The sequence below is a fragment of the Marmota marmota genome, unplaced genomic scaffold (genome assembly GCF_001458135.2).
Source record: "Marmota marmota marmota unplaced genomic scaffold, marMar, whole genome shotgun sequence".
In the NCBI taxonomy this organism is placed as follows: Eukaryota; Metazoa; Chordata; class Mammalia; order Rodentia; family Sciuridae; genus Marmota; species Marmota marmota.
Genome location: NW_026000037.1, coordinates 15,721,116 through 15,742,876, shown reverse-complemented (window position 1 = coordinate 15,742,876; position 21,761 = coordinate 15,721,116). Strand labels below are relative to the sequence as shown.

Below are 21,761 nucleotides of genomic sequence, written 5' to 3'. Positions count from 1 at the left end.
CTGGGTGGATGTCCAAGTTCATGCTTATCTCCAAACTCCTTAGATTCTTGGGCAGCTCTAGTTAGTCAGGGTGGGCTCCCTGGAGGGGCTGGGGTCTGAACTTCTTCCCACGGACACCAGACATGCAGTTTTTTGGGTTTTTTTTATGTGCTGCCAAGAGACGATCCAGGACAAGGAGGGAGAGGCCCCACAGCAGAGATGACTCTATGGCCCAAAAATGAGAAGCCCAGCAGCCCACAGGATTGTGCAAGCTGCCCGCGAGCCTGCCAGTCGGCCCAGAGGAGGGCTGTTGACACTCCTCGAGTGTGTGCTTATAGTTTAACTCCGTGAGCCCCTGTGCACAGCCCTGAGGGCTGTCAGGAGGGTCTATCTGGGGACCACAGAGATAAGCCTCACGAGGCCCTTTATCCCAGACGCCTGACACCTGTTTGATCATCGGTCATTCGTTCATTCACTCATTCATTCCTCTATTTGTCCGTTCCCTCACTCACGCCCTGAGCCTGTGCCAGACACTGTGTTGTGCAAGGCTCTGACAGTATGGAAGCAAACAAGGCAAGGTCCTCAGTAGCCTGGGGGACCTGAGCACCTCGAAGAACAGAGAAGCACTAAATATAGATAATGGCCCTCTGGCAAGGTTGCAGCAATGATAAAGGCATGTGCCTGGAGTTCAGGGCACCTGGGGCAGGGGACTTTGGTATCTTACTATGGAAAATATTTAACTACTAGTTGAAAAATCAAAACAAGATAATAACTCTACCCTAAATTACTCCTAGAGACTTTTTTTTCTCTGTCTCTCTCACAAACGTGGAGATATGATCATGTCACACTCAAAGTGTTCCTTAGATCCCCCTTGAAGCCTGGCCAGGAAAGTCAACTTTAGTCCTTCTCCAGAGTCCCTGATTCCTGGGGCCATGGGATGGGCCCCAGGTTTGCACAGCCTGCAAGGCTGGGGGAAGAAGGTCCCCGAGGTCCTTATCCTCCTAGATGGCCTGGTCCTTGCATCCAGGGTCTGAGGCCAAGTCAGGGGCTTGGAATGCTGGGGTATGGCTTGTGCTTTGACTCCAGTTTCCCTGGACCTGGGAGACCAAGCCACATCCCAGAGCAGTGCTATAAAGGGGACCCAGGTTTGGCCTCTTGGGACTTGGGTCCCCTTCCCAGGTGCTAGGAACCTTCTCCTTTCCTTCTCACAACCTCCCCACTCTTTTAGGGACAGTCTGCACATTTTCTTTCTTGACCTTCCTTTTTCACAAAAGACAGGAAAAGATGCTACCTCCGGTAGCTGCTGGTGGAACTGGGCAAATCCCCTAGGGGCCTGGGAGTGTTTGGCTACAGATCTAGGACGTGGAAAGGGAAACTACAAGGGAAAAACCCCATGAATTCCTATTTTAATAAATTATCTGCTTCACCCAAACATAACTGTCTGCTTGCATTTGTCATTTCTTTAGGATCTATTTCTAGGGGTTAAACTGAAACGTGAACACTTTTTGAAGAATACTTTCCAAGTTGTTTTTCTGAAGTTTTGCACCACTGTACACTCCCATCAAGCAGGGTTCAAGTGCTATTTGACAAGACTGTCACCAGTAGCAAGTGTTACGGTTTTCTTTTTTCTTTCTTTCTTTCTTTTTTTTTTTTTTTCATCTTTGACTACGTGGTCAACTGACAACTTTTATTTTGATATTTCGCATTTCTTTGATTATTTGTGCCACTAATTCGTTTTCCAAATATGAATTTATTTTCAAGGTTCCCTTTAAATACAAAAAAATTCCTGGCCAGGCACAGTGGCGCACGCCTGTAATCACCTGTGGCTCTGGAGGTTGAGGAATGAGGATCAAGAGTTCAAAGCCAGCCTCAGTTAACTTGGTGAGGCGCTGAACAACTTAGCAAGACCCTGTCTCTAAATAAAATATGAAGAGGGGCTGGGGATGTGGCTCAGTGGTTAAGCACCCCTGGGTTCCATCCCTGGTACCAAAAAAAGAAAAAAAGGAAGAAAAATTCCAGGTGAGGAGGCTAGGCCCTGAGGGTACCTCAGATTTTCCTAATCTTGGCCAATCAGAAATTCCATTCCACTTGGTGTTTCCAGACCCTGTTCATGTGTCCCTCCTTCAGGAAGCATCCACATTCTCCCCATAAAAGATGGCATACTATTCCCATAAGCTGCCCATAAGCCTAGATCACACCTGGGCTCTTAAATCTGTCCCCTTATGAAGTATGGGGGGGCAGCCTGTGTGCCACAGGGCTCACTGAGCCTCGGTTTCCTTCACAGCGGTTAGAATTATACCTGTCACTTGTAGTTGGGTGAGCATGAGATGAGATGAAGTCTGGGAAGTACCCATTGAGCACCTGGCGCTTGGTAACACTCTTCGAATTTTAGCTCTTATACTGTTATTGTCACCCTTCTTCTCTCTCTCTCTGGAAGGTAAGGGAGTGGCTTTTATCTGCACATCTCTGGTTGCTGGCCCAAACTGTCAGAGTCAATCAATCAAGGGCTTATTGAGTAAGCATTTCTCTGTCCTTGGCACTCGCTTCCCGTCTAGTGAACAGTACTGTCTCCTCTGGTAGATGGCTGATTGGATGACTCCATGCCCGTTCCCTCACCCGCATGCTCCTACCCAGCTTTCTTGGCCCTGGCACACTTTGGAGAAGCACATTCAAGCATTTGCATTCCCAGAAGCCATTACAGTCAGGGACGGCCATATCATCTAATTCAGACCAATGAGATACCAACAGGGGTCTCCTTGGAGATCCCTTCCCTTCCCATAGAGCTGAGGCCTCCATCTTGCCACCATAGGCCACATGTAGGCTCAGATGCTAAGGATGATACACTGAAAACTGGGAAGAGCCCAGCCCCTGTTGGCACCAAGCTCAGCAACCACCCATTTCCAGTATTCTTATTCTATTAGAAAAAGAAAGCTATCTGTGCAGATGTAGCCATGCCCAGTGCTCAGGGCTGCACCTGGTGTGGGGGCTGGTGCGGCAGCTCCCTCCAGCCAGCAGGGAATCTGGCAGTGACAAAGCAGGGCGTGATGGAACTCCCTGTCTCTGACCCTGTCAGACACCCCCAGCTTCTTCCAGGGAATAAAGAACCTGCCCTTCCTAAGCCTCAGGAACCCCTGTTCATTGAGTAGCTACTATGTGTCAGGTTCTTCTCAAGTGAAGGTTGGTGAGGTCAAACAGCTCTTCCAAGGTCACACTGCTAGGAAGTGGGGGAATTTGTTCCCCTCCCACAGACTGCAACCCCAGCATGTAACACGTTGTTGTTGGCAGCTATTTTCTTCCCTGTCTCCCAGGCACACGCCATTCATTCCCATCTGAGTGCCTTTGTCCCCGCTCTGCCTACCCCTCCCCCTTGACCCTGAATACTCTCCTCCCCGCTCTGTGGGCATCCGATCCCTGCTTGGAGACTCAGCCTGGCCACACCACCACTCCTGGGGAGAGCCCAGCGCAGTGTTTTGCAACAGCCCTACCAGACAAGCTGTCTTTATTCGGGATTGACAGATGAGGAAACTGAGGCCAAGCGGTGCATCTCCTGGCCTCTGTCCTGTAGCTAGTCAGGGGAGCGACCAGGACACCAAGCCAGCTCTGCCTGGGGCAGTGCCCTCAGAAGAACCAGAGAAACCCAGGGTGAAGGTCAGACTTCTAGAGGGGCTGCGTCTGGCCCCTTCTCTCCTCCCCCACCCTTGGCCCTGCAAATTGGCCTTGACCTTTCCCGGCCTTGCCTTTGAGTCCCCCCCCCCACCCACCCCCATTCAATCGGAAATGACAAAGGAAGAAAAGAGGCTCTGGCGAGAGGCCGAGGCCCCGCCCCTGCGGGCGCCGCGGCCTCCGGGGTCTGTTTGCACAGTCGGGGCGCAGCGCTCGCACCCCACCTCCGGGAGAAAAGCACCGCGAGGTCATCTGTTGACTCTGGGATTAGCGGCTCCCCGCGGGAGCTCTTTTCCTCTGAGATGAAAAGAAAGCGGACAATCTGTCAGGTAAACAGGCGGCATTGTTCCGGGCCATGTCGGGGGGCCCCTCGGTGGGCCGGGCCTTTGAGGTCGCCTGCTCCGTGCGCCTTACTTAAAGGGAACGAGAGGCCCTGGCTGGCGGGCAGGTCGCCTGCTAGTGTTCCAGGGACAAAGGACTGCGACAATTCCTGGCTCTCCTGAGCCGCCCTCTTTGCAAGCCCTTTCCTCTCCTGGGGTCTCTCGAGGCTTCCAAGATGCATCCAAAAGCCGGGCGCCGAGCCCCTTCTCGCCCTTGCAGAAGCCACGTCCGCGGTAGCGTCCCCTGCACAGCAGACACCCCTGGGACTCCTGCAGGTGGCGGCTGGAGGGAAATCTGGGACCTGATCTGCCTGCCACTCTTCTTCCCATGGAGATACCGGGATACATGGGGACTGGTGGTGCATGATTTTCCCCACTGGAGACTTCCCCCAGGTGTCCCTAGGGGCAATGGGGGACACTTGGGAGCCTCGACCATCCCCATCAGTGGGCTGCAAAGTCAAGGCTGTGCCTGGTCCTCACATCTATGTGACTGAGGTCCTGTGTGCTCTCTGGACTTCTCCCAGGCCTCCCTGTCCCTTGAAGAAGGGGACAGTATGCAGGCCCCACCCACCCATGAATGTTTGTGTACCTGGGAGTCAGGACACCTGAGTTTGGGCTTGCTGTGGCCCCACACCAGACACTCACCCTCTCTGGGCTACAGTCCAATTGTCCACCCAAGAGATAAGATGCTCTCCAAGGGTTGGGCCTTATCCTTCTGACCCTGGGAGAGTCTGGGGAGGGAATTCACTTCCATTTAGAACAAGATGGAGAAGTGCTACCTGAACCCCAGGCCTGTGTCTGACCCTTGGGGGCCTGAGAGGTTGCAGAAGCAGGTGTCCTGGGCTCCAAGTCTTGATTTGCCAGGGAACCTGTGTCCAGGTAGTGAGAACACAGGCTTCAGGTCATATTGACCTTTGGCATTCTAGCCTGACACACTTCAGATGCCTGCGCTTGGGCAAGTGACAGCCTCCTAGCCTGGGAGGTTGTCCCCACTGGCATCCCCAGCCCCAGGCGCCTGAGCACCGTGGTCCTGGATCAGTAGGAACTGGTGCCATTCTTTTTGCTATGCCCCTGAGGTCCTGTGTGCCCTCTGGCCTTCTGCCAGGCCTCCCTGCCTCTGCCCGATTTCAGGACACAACACATATTCTCCTTGCCACCCAGATGGCAGGTCACTGTGCAGCCTGCAGGGGACAGAACCAGAAGCATAGACAAATCTAATTACGCTCCCAAAGTAGCAGAGGAGCCCAAAGGACAGGTGAGAAAAGGTCCCAGAGTCCTGGGCTGAGGAAGCAGTAGGAGCCAACCACAAATCTGCCTCTGGGATGAGCCTCAACGATGACCTGAGATTGGCCCCCTGGAGGGAAGCAATGGACCAGACCCATGTCTCAGCCAGAGTCTCAGAGCCTAACACCCATGAACCCCCTTGACAATAAAGAAACGCACTGGCCATTGTTCTAGGGCTCAGACAATCCTTGGTGACCCTAAGGCAAAGCACTGAGCTTAGCCCCTCCTCTGAGGTTTTCTAGAATAGCATGAAGGCAAACTTGCCCATCCTCAAACCATGAGCCTGTTCTTCCTGAGTCCCTGACTGAGCTGTGTGACCCTGGGAAGTTACTTGCCTTCTCTGAGACCCCTCTCACCATGTGAAAAAAGGAGATAAAAAGACATATGCCACATAGGTTTTTATGAAGATTAAATCACATATTTATAAAAGTACCTGGAAAACAATACCAGCTCCATAAATTTTTGTGTGTGTGAATCGCCCTCACTGCTTTTATATCCACTTTTTCTCTTTCCCCCAAACCTTCCCAGTCCTGGACTGGAGTTCCCAGTATTGTTGCCTGGGGACAAAAAGAATGAGAATAATAATGATGAACGTTCATTGAGAACTTACTGTGAGCAAGGCCTTCTGCTAAGGAAGGGTTTTAGCCCAATTTTATAGAAGAGACCACTGAACCCCAGAGTACGTAGCTAATGGGCTGCAGGTGACCACACCTAGGAAGTGCAAGAGTAAGGATTTGAACCCAGGATGGGAATCCTGAGCCATGCCCTCCATGGCTATAATTATTCTGACCTTTAGAGCATGACCGCATGCTATGCCCATCACCCCAGACTTTATGTGCTGGGCAGTACTGTCCCTTCCTCAGAAAGGACAAAACTAGGGCTCAGAAAGACTCAGTGTCGCTGGGTGCTGTGGCCCACACCTGTAATCCCAGTGGCTTGGGAGGCTGAGGCAGGAGGATCACAAGTTCACAGCCAGCCTCAGCAATTTAGTGAGGCCCTCAGCAACTTAGAGACCCCATCTCTCTCTCTCTCTCTCTCTCTCTCTCTCTCTATATATATATATATATATATATATATATATATATATATATACACACACACACACACACACACACACATACATACACACACATATGTAGTTATAGTACAGATAGAAAATAAAGTGCCCGATGAGAGAGACAGATGAGGTACAGTCAAGAGTTCAAAGGCAGAGACTTGGAGAAAACTCACTATTATATTTGAACTTGTCTTCAAGTATAAGTAGAATGTAGAAGACAGGAGGAGAAAAGACATTTGTGGCACTGTGACAGTGGTGCTGTAAGAAAAGGAAGCTAGAAAGAAAAGTGACAAAGGGGAGGTCCCAGTGCTCAGGGGAGGAGTGTAGGCTTCTTTCTGTAGGCAGCTGTGGTTGCTATTAGGCACTGCTGTGGTTGAGTGCAGCACATACCCAACTTTGCTAGGAAAAGCATTAGCAACCGCATGTTGACATAGGTAGCTTCCTTTAAGTAAATGGGTTTGAGTAGATGTGTTTGAATAGTAGGGGTTGCTTCTCTAGTCCTAAGGATGCTAAAGAGCTTTGTTCTGCCCAGGATTACTTAAAAATCCTAACATTGCAGAATTAACAGGACATTTTGAAATGGCTCTATCAGCTTCTTCTCGCAAGTGTCAGCGCCATCCAAGACTAAGGTATTTCAGTGTTCTTTGCAAAGGCTGCAGTTACAGAAACAATCATTTTGTCTGCAAAGACAATGCCCAGTTTTCTCCTTAAGAATTTTTGCTATGTTATGAAAAATCTTTTTCTGAAATAATTGGAAAGAAATAGTGGACATTTGGGGGAGCATGAATGAAAAATTTTAACTAGAACAGGACATTTTAACTTTGTGCAAACCTGACCAAGAACAAATTAATAGAATACATCAGAGGCTGTAGGAGAGTCATGTTTTTTGAAAGCAAAATTTCACATTTAGCAGTTTATCTAAAGAGAGTTATCTAGAAGAAAGGTGACTTCTGTGTGAAGATATACTGCAAATTTGAAGCAAGCTAAGTGTTATCATTAGGGGACTTTGTATGTAATACAAAGGTGGTAACTACAAACATGCGTAACAGTAGGAATATTACTTATATAGACTGAATAACCCTTATCTAACAATCCAAAATCCAAATGCTCTGAAATATGAAAATTTTTGAGGGCTGACAGTTTGGAATTTGGAGCATTTTAGATTTCCAGATAAGGGATGCTCTCAACAAATGAAGTGTATGCAAATACTCCAAAACCTGAAAAAGCAGTGGTCTCAAGCAATTTGCACAGGAGATTTTAAACCTGTAATATTAAAATGGAAAAGGAAAGTGAGATCCATATTGTAGGGATATTAGGTGGCCAACAGACAGATGATGTAAACAGATAAGAAAAGATGTGATATGTACCTCGCCTTGTTCTCAGCCCTTTCTCTGGAACCACATGTGAGGTGAACAGTGGTCTCTATTCACCTAACTTAGTTAAGTTGCTGCCCTAGAGAGTAAGAGTGACTAATAGGGCTGTAACTGAAACTTAAGTCCATGCATATGCATAAAAACATTGATTCTTGTGCTAGGATCACTAAATGACTTTTTTCTTTTTTAAAAACTGTGGTAGTACTATGTTTTTATAACATTACTCTTTGTATAATGCAGTGCTCTGATTATAAAGTCATTTAAAAACATTCTTTCTAAATAGAAATTTTTGGCCAAAAATTTTGAATGGAGTTTTTTTTTCCACTCATAACTATTTGCCATATGCTTTCTTTTTTAACTATAATTTGTATATCTTTATTTTTATTTTATTTTTATGTGATGCTGAGGATCGAACCCAGTTCCTCATGTGTGTGAGGTACATGCTCAGCTATAACCCCAGCCCCTTCTATAATTTAAAAAAAAATACATTTCAGTCACAAAATTTATGAATAAAGTTCTTTTTAAGATTTTTTTAAATGTCTTTGTTTTTTAAAGTAGGAGGAACCCTGTACTTTTTTGCATTTAAGATCTTGCTCTTAGCTCTGCTTCTGTCTCAGATTTTTTTTCCTTTATTTTAGTAATGTAGTTTCATAATCTCACCTGTAATAGAAGAGGAAACAGAGGAAAACAGGGAGAAAATACTGAATGTGGGTACTGTTATTTGGGATTTGCATGTAGCATTACTTAGATTTGACATGAATAATCTGTCATTGTCATGACTGAAAGCCCTGGAGATAGCTATGACTGCAGAGCTGTTTCTTCAGAAGAAGCCAGTGGCCACTTCACTAGTGATCAGGACGATCCTGATACTTGTCCACAGCTCCTACTTCTTTCATTTACTGTTAAGCAGATCTTTTAATCGACACTGTCTCCAAAGATCTGAATTTTACCCAGAGGGAAGAGAGATCTTTTATTTTGTCATTACAAACGATAAGGGAATCTAGAGTTTACCTGGAGCACACCTAGTGCTAAAAGTAAGCTTAGATACTCAAAACACTCGGAAGATGTTTTACACTAGAATATATGAACCATTGAATTTGAAATGCTAGTGAGCCTCATCTTTAAATCTTTCTGGAATGATATTAATATAGCAATGTTTATTTCCTAATTTTGGTGGCCATATTGGGCTTTTGTAGGAGAAATGTTTGTGAGACTATACCTTCAAACATTCAAGGGTGTTGTGTAAGTTGTCAGTAACTTACTCTCAAGCGGTTCAGGAAAAAAGTTATTTGTAGTTTACTTGCCACTTTTTGTTTTAAATGCTGAGGAAAATTGGGTTGTATCTGTAGCTTAAAAAGGTGAAGCTGGGGGCTGGAGCTGGAGCTCAGTGGCAGAGTGCTTACCTAGCACATGTGAGGCACTGGGTTCGATCCTTAGCACCACATTTAAAAAATAAACAAAAATAAAGGCATGACGTCCATCTCAAAAAAAAAAAAAAAAAAAGGTGAAGCTGAGTGGCATGAGTCTCAGACAGCTGGCTACTGTGTATTCCTTACTTGAGAAGAATTGTAAACAGCACTTTAAAACAAATTTTATCTTTATTTTAGAAATCTAATGATTTCAGCGTATTTTGAATACATTGATTATTCCTCTGTTTCTGGTTGGGAGAAAATTTTATCCATGAAGTTTAGATAGTTTTATTATTTAAAACATTGTCTTTAAAATTTCATGATAAGTATGAAATGTTTAAATTGTTCTTCAGTAATGAATCCAGATGACACATTTGAAGTATTGGTTGATCAAATAGTTGTAAACAAAGGAAGCCTCCTAGAGGATGTGGCTCCTCCTATCAATCCTCCCAGAGAAATCGATGATCCCACGGACGTGAAACCCGAGGAATGGGATGAGAGGGTGAAAATCCCCGACCCTTCTGCCGTCAAGCCGGAAGAATGGTGAGCACAGAGCTCAGTCATGAGCCTTATTCCACATAGTGAAGTCATGCCATGTAATATAGATGGATGTTTACAACCAACAAAACTTAGTCTTTTAACATCAGAATCACTTATTTTGACCAGTGAAATATTTTAAAATTGGCTTTCCAAATACTTTTGCACTTTCCTGCCTTTTAATTTAAAAAATTTCATTTAAATTAATACTTGCATATTATTGTAATTTCAATGTGTTTATTTTTGTGTTCAGTTCTATGGGAGGAAATTCATGAGCCAATACCAACTTATTAATTTTATTCCTTGTTTGTTCTTTATCATATGCATTTGAATATTTTATCTAGTTTCGTTTGTTCAGTTGATAATTATTTACCCTTAAAATAGCCATAGTCTAATATCTATTAGACTATGCAGGACTTACTCATACCAGTATGCTTTCAACCATAAATTTTTCACTAGCCCGGTGTGTGTTGTTTCCATTCTACAGAATTATGAATATTTTCCTTAAAAGACATATATTCAGCTTCTTAGTTCCCATAGCTTGAGTTCAGATGGCAAGAGATACCTGTATATCTCCTCATTTACTAGGATTTTTTTTTTTTTTTTGTAATTTCTCCGTAAAGGTCATGTTAATTTTATTCCTGAGAATCTTATTTCTTTTTCTGCTGAATGGGTAACCCTTAATTAGGTTTTGCTAGATAAATTATCTGTCTCTTTGTATTCAACATACCTTATTTTCTATGGCTGTGTAACAAAGTCTCCCAAAAACATAGCAGCTGGAGGCGGCAAATTCTTACCATTTTGTAGGTCTTCTGCCTCAGGGACCCAGAGGGCTTAGCTGGGAGGTGCTGCCTGGGACTGTCATGAGGCAGCGGTCAAGCTGCTGGCCAGAGCTGGTGCAGGGCCCACTTCTAGCAGCTCAAGCGGCTGATGCCAGGAAGTTTCCCATCTTCCCACTTGGGCTGTCTTTAGGTCTGTGGCAGATGGCTTCCCCCAAAGGGAGGGATCTGAGACAAGGAGAGAGCAACTACAGAAACTGTGGGGTCCTGTCTAACCTAATCTTAGAAGGAATGTGTTGTCACTTGAGCTCATTCTGCTGGTCACACAGACCAATGCTGGTACATTTGGGAGGGAACCACATGACGATGTGAATATAAATATTAAGAGTAAAAACAATTCTGTGCTTAATTTACTAAGAGATTTTTCCCCATGATTTGGTGTTGAATTTTGGGAAATCCTTTATGTGCATCTATTGAGATGACTATGTGTGTTCTATTTTTTAAATTTTTTGAATTATAGTAATTGACATTCTGTTATCCAACTAACCTTACAATCCACTTGGTATTATTCGTTTTTAAAAAAATGTTTTGTTGTGGGTGGACAGAATGCTTTTATTTATTTTTATGCAATGCTGAGGATTGAACCCAGAGCCTCACCCTTTCTAGGCTAGCACTCTGCCATTGAGCTACAGCCCCAGCCTAGTTTTATCCTTTTGATAGTTGCTGGGTTCGAGTTATATATTTTTCTTGTCAAATTCACTGTAGTGTGATTTCCATACACTGAAATTCATTTTAGGTTTACAGCTCTGTGAGTTTTGATGAATAGAAACAATGGTATAACCACACCACAATCATCATCTCCAATATTTTGATCATCCCAGAGAGGTCCCTCCTATCCTTTAGTCATCAGTTCTCTTCTCCCGCCCTCAACCCCTGCAATCACAGATAGGATTTCTGTTTCTACATTTTGCCTTTTCCAGAATGTAGTTTATGGCTTTTGTATCTGAGAACAATGCTTCTGAGATTCATTGGTGTTGCTACATGTGTCAGTAATTAACTTGTTTTATTTACTTAGTGGAGGTAGAGCATGAATTGATTGTCCATTTGTCTATTGTTGAAAATCTTGATGAATTCCAGGTTTGTGATAAGCATTTGTAGAGAGGGCTTTATGTGGATATAAATTCTCCATTTTTAAGGGTAGATTCCTAGGAATAGGATTGCTGGATTGTACAGTAAATATGGATCAGCATCCACTTATCACAGAGATCATTCAGCCTTTGGATTTGGGGGATTGGTTTACTTAGCTTAGCTTGATATTCTCCAACTCCATCCATTTACCTGCAAATGCCATAATTTTATTCTCTTTTAATGCTGAGTAATATTCCATTGTGTATATATACCACATTTTCTTTATCCATTCATTATTAAAGGGTGTCTAGGTTGGTTCCACAGCTTAGTTATTGTGAATTGAGTTGCTATAAACATTGATGTGGGTGCGTTACTATGGTATGCTGATTTTAAGTCCCGTGGTGGTGTGCCTTTATTTTTAAGGTGGATTTCTTACAGGCATTCTGTGTCTGGGTCTTTCCTTTAAAAGGGTGTTTAATTCTAGGCTTATCTAATGTAACCTATCTCTAATCTCATTATGTGTCCCATATATTCTGTGGCACTTTATAAGAACTTTTTCTTGACTTGATAGTTGTTTTCCTTTATTGCAGTTTTCCACTCTTTCTTTCCTGTTGGTTTCTTAGCCTTTCCTCTGTGGTTTATGGTTTAGTGGTTGCTCTAGGCTTCACAATATGCATCTTTAACAGATCTCGGTCTACTTCAAACAAAAACTCAGCCTTCACGTGGAATTGAGCCCCATTGAGTCTCCTGTCATCCCGCGCCCTGTGTGTTGTGTCCACGCACTTCCTTGTATGCGCACGGGGAAGGCCATCTGCCTGCCCTCCGCTCAGCATCTTTGGATCATAGGAGGGGAAAGCCTTTTGGTTACCCCCATGGTCACCTTCTCTGGGACTCTTGTTCCTTCTGTGCCAGTGCGGATTTCCAACTGTGATCATCTCCCCGCTGCCTGAGAAGCTTCCCTGAGGTGTGGCCCAGCCCGTCATCCTCATTGGATTCTCCTGGCCTTCCTGGGGATGGTTCCTTTGCCTTCATTTTTTTTTTTTTTTTGAATAATTTTTAGTTATAGATGGACATGATATCTTTATTTATTTATTTTTATGTGGTGCTGAGTTTCGAACCCAGGGCCTCAACACATGCAGGGCAAGTGCTCTACCTGTCAACTCCAGGTTGGCAGCTGTTTCCCAGCAGGCATCTCTGATCCTGGGGCTCCCGCTGTTTTTGCAGAGAAGTCGGCCATTGTGCTCATCTTTGCTCTCCTTTACCTGATACGTCCTTTGTTCTCAGTTTGATTTTAAAATGTTTCGTTATTACCAATTTTCAGCAGTTGATTTTGCATTACCCAGTGTGGCTCTCTGTACGCTTCTCTGCTTTGGATTCTTTAACCTTTCTGGAATGTGGGCTCATAGTTTGTACCAAATTTGGATAATGTTTTCAGCCATTATTTATTTCAACATTCCCATGTTCCTCTCTTTCTCCATTCCTGTGTCCTCTCTGTGTTAAATGTATGTCACGGGACTTTAGATTGTCTCACTGATGATCACTGAGGAGGGAGGTGTCCATTGTTTTTAAAATAGTTTTCCTCTTTTTGCTTCATACTAGAAAACGTCCCTATTTCCTTACATTCTTGTTTTTTGTAGACACCAGGATTGCTACCTGTTTGGAAAGTAGTGTGGTGTTCCTGGAAAATAAAAAATGCTAAACTTGTTAACTCTTTTCTGGTTAACAGAGCCACTGATAGCTAGTGAAAATGCTGTTGCTCTCAGGCAGAGATTGTTACAGGAAGTACCTCATACACATAGGCAGAGCATCCTGGTCTAAAAGAGATCAGTAGGAAGCCCTGCCAGTGACTGTCCATGCCTCCTGCTGTCAGGAGAGAAGGCTCCTCCTTCCCCATGGACTCATGGGGCTTCTTGAGTTTTTACCCAGAAAGGATGAATTTGTCATTAAATGTGAGAAATCGCAGATAACGGTCATATTCTGACTAGCAAAATGTACTGGATTTGCTTTAAAGAATTAGAAAAAAATCTTCCTCAAATTTTAAATTCTGGTTATCCCGAGCATTCAGAGACTCAAGGTAACATTGATGTCAGGCAAGTTCAAGTCTGTACATTTATAGTCACTTATTTTAGTTAATTTTTTACTCAAGTTTTATTTGGAAAGTCATGAAAGAACATCTTATTTTAAAATTTCCGTAAAGATGAAATCATATTGGTAGTTCTAGTCAGTACTTGATGTAATTATGTTTATTTTAGAATTCACTCCCTAAGTTAGTGTTATTTTTAAAAATAGAAATATTAGAATTAAATTAAATGTGGAGAGTTTTTAAAGAAAAATAACAGTGGAGTAGGTAAGACCTTTTCAAATATGACATAAAATCCAAGAACCATTACAGGAATTATTAATAAATTCAACCATTTGAAAGCAGATGATTTGTGTGTGATAAAGAAAAAAGAACAAACTTTATAAAAAACACATAAGAAACTGGAAAATGTCTTTTGAATTCATACAGCTGACAAGTGGCTAATTTCTTCATACAGAGGTAATGAGCTATTTAATGTAAACAGAAATGGTTTTTATATATCACTTTATGCTGCTAAATGTACACTAAAATACAGTGCAATGCCATTTTCAACTATCAAGTAGGCAAAAATTCAAAGTTTGGTAGTACTATTGGCAAGGTCACAAGAAAATTGGTACTCTTGTACACTACTGATAGGACTGAAAATGAACCCGTAAGAAAGTAATTTAGAAGACATCAAAATTTAGTATGCTCATACTTTTGCAGGTGAGAAATGGCTTACAATCTATTATAGCATTGTTTGTAATAGTAAAATTTTGGAAACACTCTCTCTAAGAAGGAAATACCTAAATAAATTATGAAATAAAGTAGAAAATTATGCAACTGCTAAGAATAAAACAGATATATGTGTAAAAATAACAGAATAATCTTGACACAGAGTAGGCTTACAATATATATTTATTGTTGAGTGAGTGAGTTTCTAAGGGACAAAACCAAGGTCTAACATATTGTGTATAGCATGCTATCATTTGTGTAAATAAACACAGGTGCATGTGTGAATGTTGGGAATATATTATAAAGAATTAGCAAGTTAGCAGAAGACTTTGGTGAGAGCCATGTGATGGGGTGGTAAGAACATCAAGACAGAAGGGTGGGAAACCCTGTGACGGTGTCTTCTGAAGTTCGCAACATGCAATTTAGAACTCTTTGAATAATTATTAATTAACATAAAATAGTGTATTTATAGGGATGAAAGTGAACCTGCCCAAATAGAAGATGTAAATGTCGTTAAGCCTGACGGCTGGCTGGATAATGAGCCAAAATTCATCCCTGACCCTCAAGCCGTGAAACCTGGAGACTGGTGAGCGCTCTTCACCTTCAAACACCAATATCTGTTCTGCCACTGGCTTTCGTGGCTGGTGGGAGAGAATTAAGGTGACTGTTTGTTCTGTTCTGATGACTTAAGGAATGAAGACATGGATGGAGAATGGGAGGCACCTCATATAGCTAACCCCGCATGCCGGATTGGGTGTGGTGAGTGGAAACCTCCCATGATAGACAACCCAAAATACAAAGGGATTTGGAGACCACCCATGATTGATAACCCTGACTACCAGGTAAGGACTTGTTTTTCCAGTTCTTGGGTAAAGTTTAAAATGTTTTGTTGCTTTTTGTATCTTCTTATCAGTAATATCATGTTAATTTTTAGAAGCTTGATTTATAATTTATGAAGAAAAAAGACCTCAACTAGTTTATAGTTCAAAAGGAAAGGATTCTTTAAATAATTTTCTAAGGTAATAAAATTAAGAACTTAAGATAAATCACTTCATACTTCCCTAGTAATCAATTGATGTTCCCTTATAAAGTTCTGTTTTAGAAATAAATATGAAAAATAAATTCTGATCAAGAGGACTCACATATATTTCAATAAATAGTGCCTGTGCTTAATTAATGTGCTCCTTAATTTTTTATATTATTAAAATTCAGAATTTTTTAATGATCTTTTGAGTGTTCCTAAATTTTTATATTAAAAGTCCCTGTTATTCATTTAACCTTCCAATTTTATCTTTGTAATTATAAACTGACATTTTCTAACATTTTATATATCTATCTATCTAGATATAAATATAAATATTTATATATAAATAGTTGAACACTCTAATTATTCACTATAGTTTTTCTTCATAGCATTTCCTTGGATAATTTTTTGTTTAATGTCTGTATCCTCATTAGACTTCAGATGCTGTAGGACAGGAACCATATATCTGTCTTGATCACCACTGTATAGCTAGCATTTGGCACAGTGACAGTACCTGGCACAGAGTAGATATGTATGATGGTGGAATGAGTCAGTGAGTTATCACATTGTTGAGTTTATTTGACTTCATTGACAATTTAGTCTCCTTCAAGACCATTTGAGATGAGGCTTTTATATTGAATAATCATCTGAGGTTCAGCAGTGATCTGTTATTGGTGCCTATCTTGGGTATACATCAAGAGAAGTGGCTCTATTTTTGCTATACAATGATCTTCCAAATTTGAACAAATTTAATGACATCTTGCCTCCAGTAACTTGATTAAATACAGAAAATTTGTATAGAATAACATCACTTGTGAAATTTAATTAAGTTTTTGTGCTTGTTGGATTTTTGCTTTTTTTCAGAGTTAAAAGTCAGTATTTCTCATAAGAAACATCATGAATAGAATAAGAAATTAGATTTTATTTCCAATAAATTACTAATGAATTTATGTCTTTTTCAGTTCTTTTCTCCACTTGCGGATAATTTCATTCAACAGCAGCTGCTTCTTGAGCAGCATTTTTATGAAATTATTTTATTTGAAAATGTCTCCAATTATTTTTTTTCCAGGGCATCTGGAGTCCTCGAAAAATTCCCAATCCAGATTATTTTGAAGATGTACATCCATTTCTTCTGACTTCTTTCCGTGCTATTGGTTTAGAGCTTTGGTCTATGACTTCTGATATCTACTTTGATAATTTTATTATCTGTTCAGAAAAGGAAATAGCAGATCGCTGGGCTGCAGATGGCTGGGGATTGAAAATAATGGTAGAGAATGCTAATGAGGTATGGTATTGACCATAGTGGTAGTGACACAACTAGAACTCAGTCCTGGTTTTAAGTTCTACAGATGGTCCTTTTAGTAGTACATAAATTTTCAGTAATCACTATATGCCAATGAAATATACCTAAATTAAGTTTATGTGGACAAAATATTTATTGCCATATATAATCTATCATGTATGCACATGTTCTCATTTTATTTAAGTTATGATAGTTTTAATGGGATTTAATCCCTATGTATTATTTATAGAAATAAGATTTCTTACTGTCTTTATTACCTTGCTAATTCAACTAATCAATATTCATTTTAACTATTTTTCACTTAGAGAAAAACAAAGAATTTTAAATTTAACATTATAAAGTTGTGTTTCGGGGTTTTTTTGTCTTTTTTTTTTCCTGCAAATCTTACAACTGTTTAGAAAAGGTTAAGCTAAATGTTTCAACACATTTTGGAGAATTTTAAAATCAGTTAGCTGTAAAGAAAAATTCATTCCTTACATTTGGTTTCTTTGGACACTTGCAACAACCATCTAAAGAGTAGGTAAAAAGGGACTCTCATTTTGAAACTTTTAACGAAAACATTTGATGATTTCAGATCCTATTTTAATAAGAGAAACGTTTTCCTTATTGAGGTCATTGTGAAATTTGTTTATATGAAAAAGAAAATAATAATTCTAAGATATACTTTAATTGATAGGTTCTTTAAAAGTATAGAATGAATTATCTGGAAGTTGTACACTTCTGAAGGAACCAGATAACATGGTCATAAAAAGTAATTCTATCCTGAGTAGTTCTACAAAAAGAAAGAAAATTGTCATTATTCTTGCTGGCAGGTTAGAAGTTTCCATATACCTAGTAACATACCTCTGACTTCAAAGTCTCACTCATGCTAATGATTAAATTCAACTTTACATAGTGAACATTCTAAAGATGGGAAAATAAAACTTTTTTTTTCTTACAAGTTAATCACTCCCTAATACAAAATACCTAGGTAAATATCTTTTATAGACTGTTTCCCAATGGGGGTTTGTAAAATTTGAGTCACATTTTTATGCTTATCTCTCCTGTAGCCTACCGTATTTAAACAGCTAATAACAGCTGCCGAAGAGCGTCCCTGGCTTTGGATCATTTATCTGGCAACAGTGGGGCTGCCAGCAGCATTAATTGCTTCATTTTGTTGGCCAAGAAAAGTAAAGGTAAAGAAAAAGAATTTCCTTTGTGATTCTGAAAAGTAATAAACTAAACATCCTATGTTTACTGACTGCTTACTACATATGTAAATAGCGCTTTGCTTTTGGTAAAAATAGCTTGTGTTAAACTATTGCAGAAAAAATATGTAGATGCAGAGTATAAAAAAACCGACATATGTAAACCACAAACAAAGGGGGCGCTGGAGCAAGAAGTGAAGGAAGAAAAAGAAAAAATAGCTCTGGAGAAACCAGCAGATGTGGAAGAGGAAAAAAAGCAAAGCGACTGTGAAGTTCTTGAAAAGGGTAGGATGGCATCGTGGCTTGGGAGAGGGACCCTGGACCAGGCTCAAGAAAAGAGCTTACTCCCTGGAAGGCGCAAGCTGATGCACTGCCTATTATTACTTGCACACCTGAGCCCCCGGGATGTAGACTGACAGCAAGAGGTACACAGGGGAGACACAGGGGTTGACCTGTCAACTTCTCTTCCCCAAGGCTCACTTTTGGTGGGGTAGGAGTTTTCACTTTATATAGCTCCTAGTGAGATATATATATATATATATTTTTTGTAATGATGGATGGAGGTTTGGTTAAATGTAATACATAGGACAGTCAGTCACAGAACAAACACAGGACCATGTGCACTAAGCACAAGTGTGAGTAAGCAGCATGCTGAAGGGTAAAAAGAGGTCACCACACACCACGGGAAGTATTAATAAGAAGTGGACATGGCATGCCCACTCCTTAAGTTCTCAGAGCATGTTTCATACAGAGTTTCATGTTATGTACAGAATTCTATTAATGTGTCCCTTGCCTTAATGAGTCTGATTTATTTATATTGTGGTAAAACGATGAATACTTGCATTATTTTTTTAATTTTTGAAAGGAAGAAATTGCTTTTTTATTGGGGAATTTAAATAAGCCCCTCTTATTGTATTTAATACTTTTCAGCAATATAATTCTAATTTATCAAGTCTTTGCTTTTAATAAAATCTTTATTCTAGAAGATGAAGGTGAACCTGAGGAAAAGAGTGAAGAAGAAATTGAAATTATAGAAGGGCAAGAAGAGGGTAATAAATCAAATAAGTCTGGATCAGAGGATGAGGTAAGCATCTCTTTAACAGAAAATGAGCTAGTTTTCAAGTGTGATTGTGATCCATTAAAAAATATTTCAATAAAAAGCAGCCATCTAGTTTGTGAAGGAATTTTTGCCATATTTCCCTGAGCTTTCGTAAGAGTCTCATATTGCTTTTAAAACATATTGATAAAGAAGGCGAGAAAATACTATAACATATTTTGACAATAAAACAAAATATGTAGAATTAAAGTTACAATAAACCCATGATTTGAATATTTGAATCGTAATCCTGATTATTGCAAGACAATTTTCTTCATAGCTGCTGCAAAAACATTCTTATTGTCCCAGTACTGTCACATTTTGAGATATTTCATTCATTGGGTAGTTGAGTACTATCTGTCTGATTCCATGTTTTTCTCAAATTTTCAGTGAAGTAGCTTTTTCTTCTGTTTTATATGTTTCTGATATAAAATGGAACTTTCCACAATGCTTCTTCTTTAGTCATTTTTTATAGAATCAGAAGTCATCCAGGGTATGATTGAGGACCACAGCTTTCTTTTTTTTACCCAGCATAAACCAAAAGCTATTCAGAGCTGCTCTGCGCCTCGGTCTCCAGCCGACCACCTTCCACGCTGGCGGAGGGCTGGTAGGGAGCAGCTGTGCCTGGCCTGCCACAGGCCCTGGATAGACTCTCTATTGGGTCTATTTGAAGAAACTCCCAGATTTACTAGTGTTTGTTTGTTTGTTTGTTGTTAAACTTTGTCTTCCCTAAGGTGGGGGAATATTCATGTTTAGGGGAACTGGGTAAAAATAATTTCTTCCAGAGCAGAGTTCTAAACAGTTGCTGATTCAGCTGTGATGTTCTTAATAATGACACTTGTAGCCGTTTACTCAGATGTTTTCTAGTTATATTTGTCACAAAACATTTTTATGACTTTAAGAATATCTTAATTCTGTCTTCCAGTCTTTTAGTCTTCATACACGTATTTATCAGTAAGCTAAAATAAGTCAATTTTGTGTGATATGACCTTAATAAATAATTATGACTTTATGTAAAACCATGTAATATTTGTTCCAAAAATTTGATTTATGTACAAACACACATTCTGGAAGGATAAGAAAGGAATGAAAAACCTTGAACCATTATATTCAATGATTTCTTTTTCTCTTTTCTAATTTTTTATGGAGGTACTATGTGCCAGAAGTTCTGAAAACCAGCTTAGCAATTCATTACTTACAGAAATATTGTGATGAATAGTTAGTGCTATTGTCCCACAAAAATATCATATAACTGTTAATTAACTACGACATTGAGACCAAGTTCTGAGTCATAAATAAAATGTTGAATACAGTGTTAGTGGTTGTCACATGTTTATTTGATGAGCAGTGTTATTCTAAAAATGTAACTATGTCAAAAGGTGAACAAATGAAAATACATCAATTCCTGTGCACATTTTTAACAAAGTCAAGAAACATGTATAAGATGGCTTTTGATAGTTAGAACATGTATTTTGGAGAATATGAAGTATGTCATTTATTGTTATGTACAAGTTACATAAATAAAATAAATATTTCCATAATTATCTTTTCTAGATGAAAGAAGCAGATGAGGGCACAGGATCTGGAGATGGGCCCACAAAGTCAATACGCAAAAGAAGAGTGCGGAAGGACTGAAATACATTCAAGTATTCTTAATGCCTGAGAGAGAGTTGACATGCTAAAATTAGTATGCCAGGACTGACCTTGAATCAATCTGCATGTCCTGTTTCTAAAAATCTAGCAAAGTTATTCTTTCAGGTATTTATTTTAGTCTTTTCAGGGGGAAAAAGGCATCTTTGAAGTTACCTGGTCTTTGAATTTAACATAAAAGTGGCACATTACATATCAGATTTAAGAGATTAATAACATTAGATGTTACAGTTTTAATAGTTTGAAGATAGTTTTGGTTCATACAGAGCAAAATTATATGTAGCAACTTCACTGCTATGGGAAAAATCAGTTATTGGAATTTCCACTCAAATGGCTATACAAGAAGAGAACTGGTAGTTTTATAATACAAATAAGAGTGTGTTCTGTTGTACAGAGCTAAAGGCAATAAAGTTTCTGTATGGTTGTTTGATTCCATCAGCAACTGAAAGTGTTGTGTGTGACCCACATTTACCTAGTTTAAGCTTTCTGGTCAGTTGTTCACTTAAATTAGATTCCTTTAAAGAGGTGCTTTGTTGACAAAATTGTCAACAAAACAAATGTCTGTGTGTCACTTAGAGAATCACTGGATAATATTGCAGCATATTTTACATTTAAATACAAAGATAATAGGTTTATCAAAACAAAATGGTGTACAGATTTTTTCAAACTCTTATAGTAATTATATGCCAGAGTGTCTTAACCCATTCACAAAATTGCTTGTGTCTATATTGCTCTTGAAAATAAAATCTAAATATTTTTCTTCTTTAAATTATACATACTCTTTCACATATAATTATTGGGGAGGCTTTGAATTATTCTTTATGAGATCCTGATAGCTAACATAAATTTATCATGCTTTACGTTTTTATCCTGCTTCTCCCTGACAGATTCAAATCTATTTTAGGCCTCTCCTCTAGCAGCAGAGCTGCCCTTGTGGTGCCTTTCCTCTTGTTAGAATAGTTACCAAATGTCCCTGAAGTACCTTATAGTGGAACTGTGTCGTTTCATTTAAAATATCACATTAAACAACTTTTTATGTTTAAGTAACAGGTGTGGACCCATTAGAAGGTGATTTACATGTGAGACAGAAAACTACTTGACTACTAAGTATCTAGCAA

At 40.1% G+C, this 21,761-nt stretch overlaps 1 protein-coding gene across 1 annotated transcript; it reads left to right on the top strand.

Moving 5' to 3' along the window:
* The first annotated feature begins 9,457 nt into the window (after window positions 1-9,457).
* Window positions 9,458-21,085, top strand: LOC107136670 (calmegin-like). Its single transcript, XM_015478957.2, has 8 exons — window positions 9,458-9,688; window positions 14,856-14,969; window positions 15,075-15,225; window positions 16,477-16,692; window positions 17,760-17,885; window positions 18,017-18,182; window positions 18,881-18,981; window positions 20,548-21,085. The coding sequence occupies exons 1-8, from the start codon at window positions 9,465-9,467 to the stop codon at window positions 20,626-20,628; spliced, it is 1,179 nt and encodes a 392-aa protein (XP_015334443.2). The 5' UTR covers window positions 9,458-9,464; the 3' UTR covers window positions 20,629-21,085.
* The last annotated feature ends 676 nt before the right edge of the window (window positions 21,086-21,761 follow it).

What these genes read in the sequence shown, in the direction of transcription:
- LOC107136670 (XM_015478957.2), top strand. Translation starts at nt 9,465, where the DNA reads ATGATAAGTATGAAATGTTTAAATTGTTCTTCAGTAATGAATCCAGAT. An exon ending in GCCGTCAAGCCGGAAGAATG is followed by an intron (nt 9,689 to 14,855) that starts GTGAGCACAGAG and finishes GTGTATTTATAG; the next exon opens with GGATGAAAGTGAACCTGCCC. An exon ending in AGTCTGGATCAGAGGATGAG is followed by an intron (nt 18,982 to 20,547) that starts GTAAGCATCTCT and finishes TATCTTTTCTAG; the next exon opens with ATGAAAGAAGCAGATGAGGG.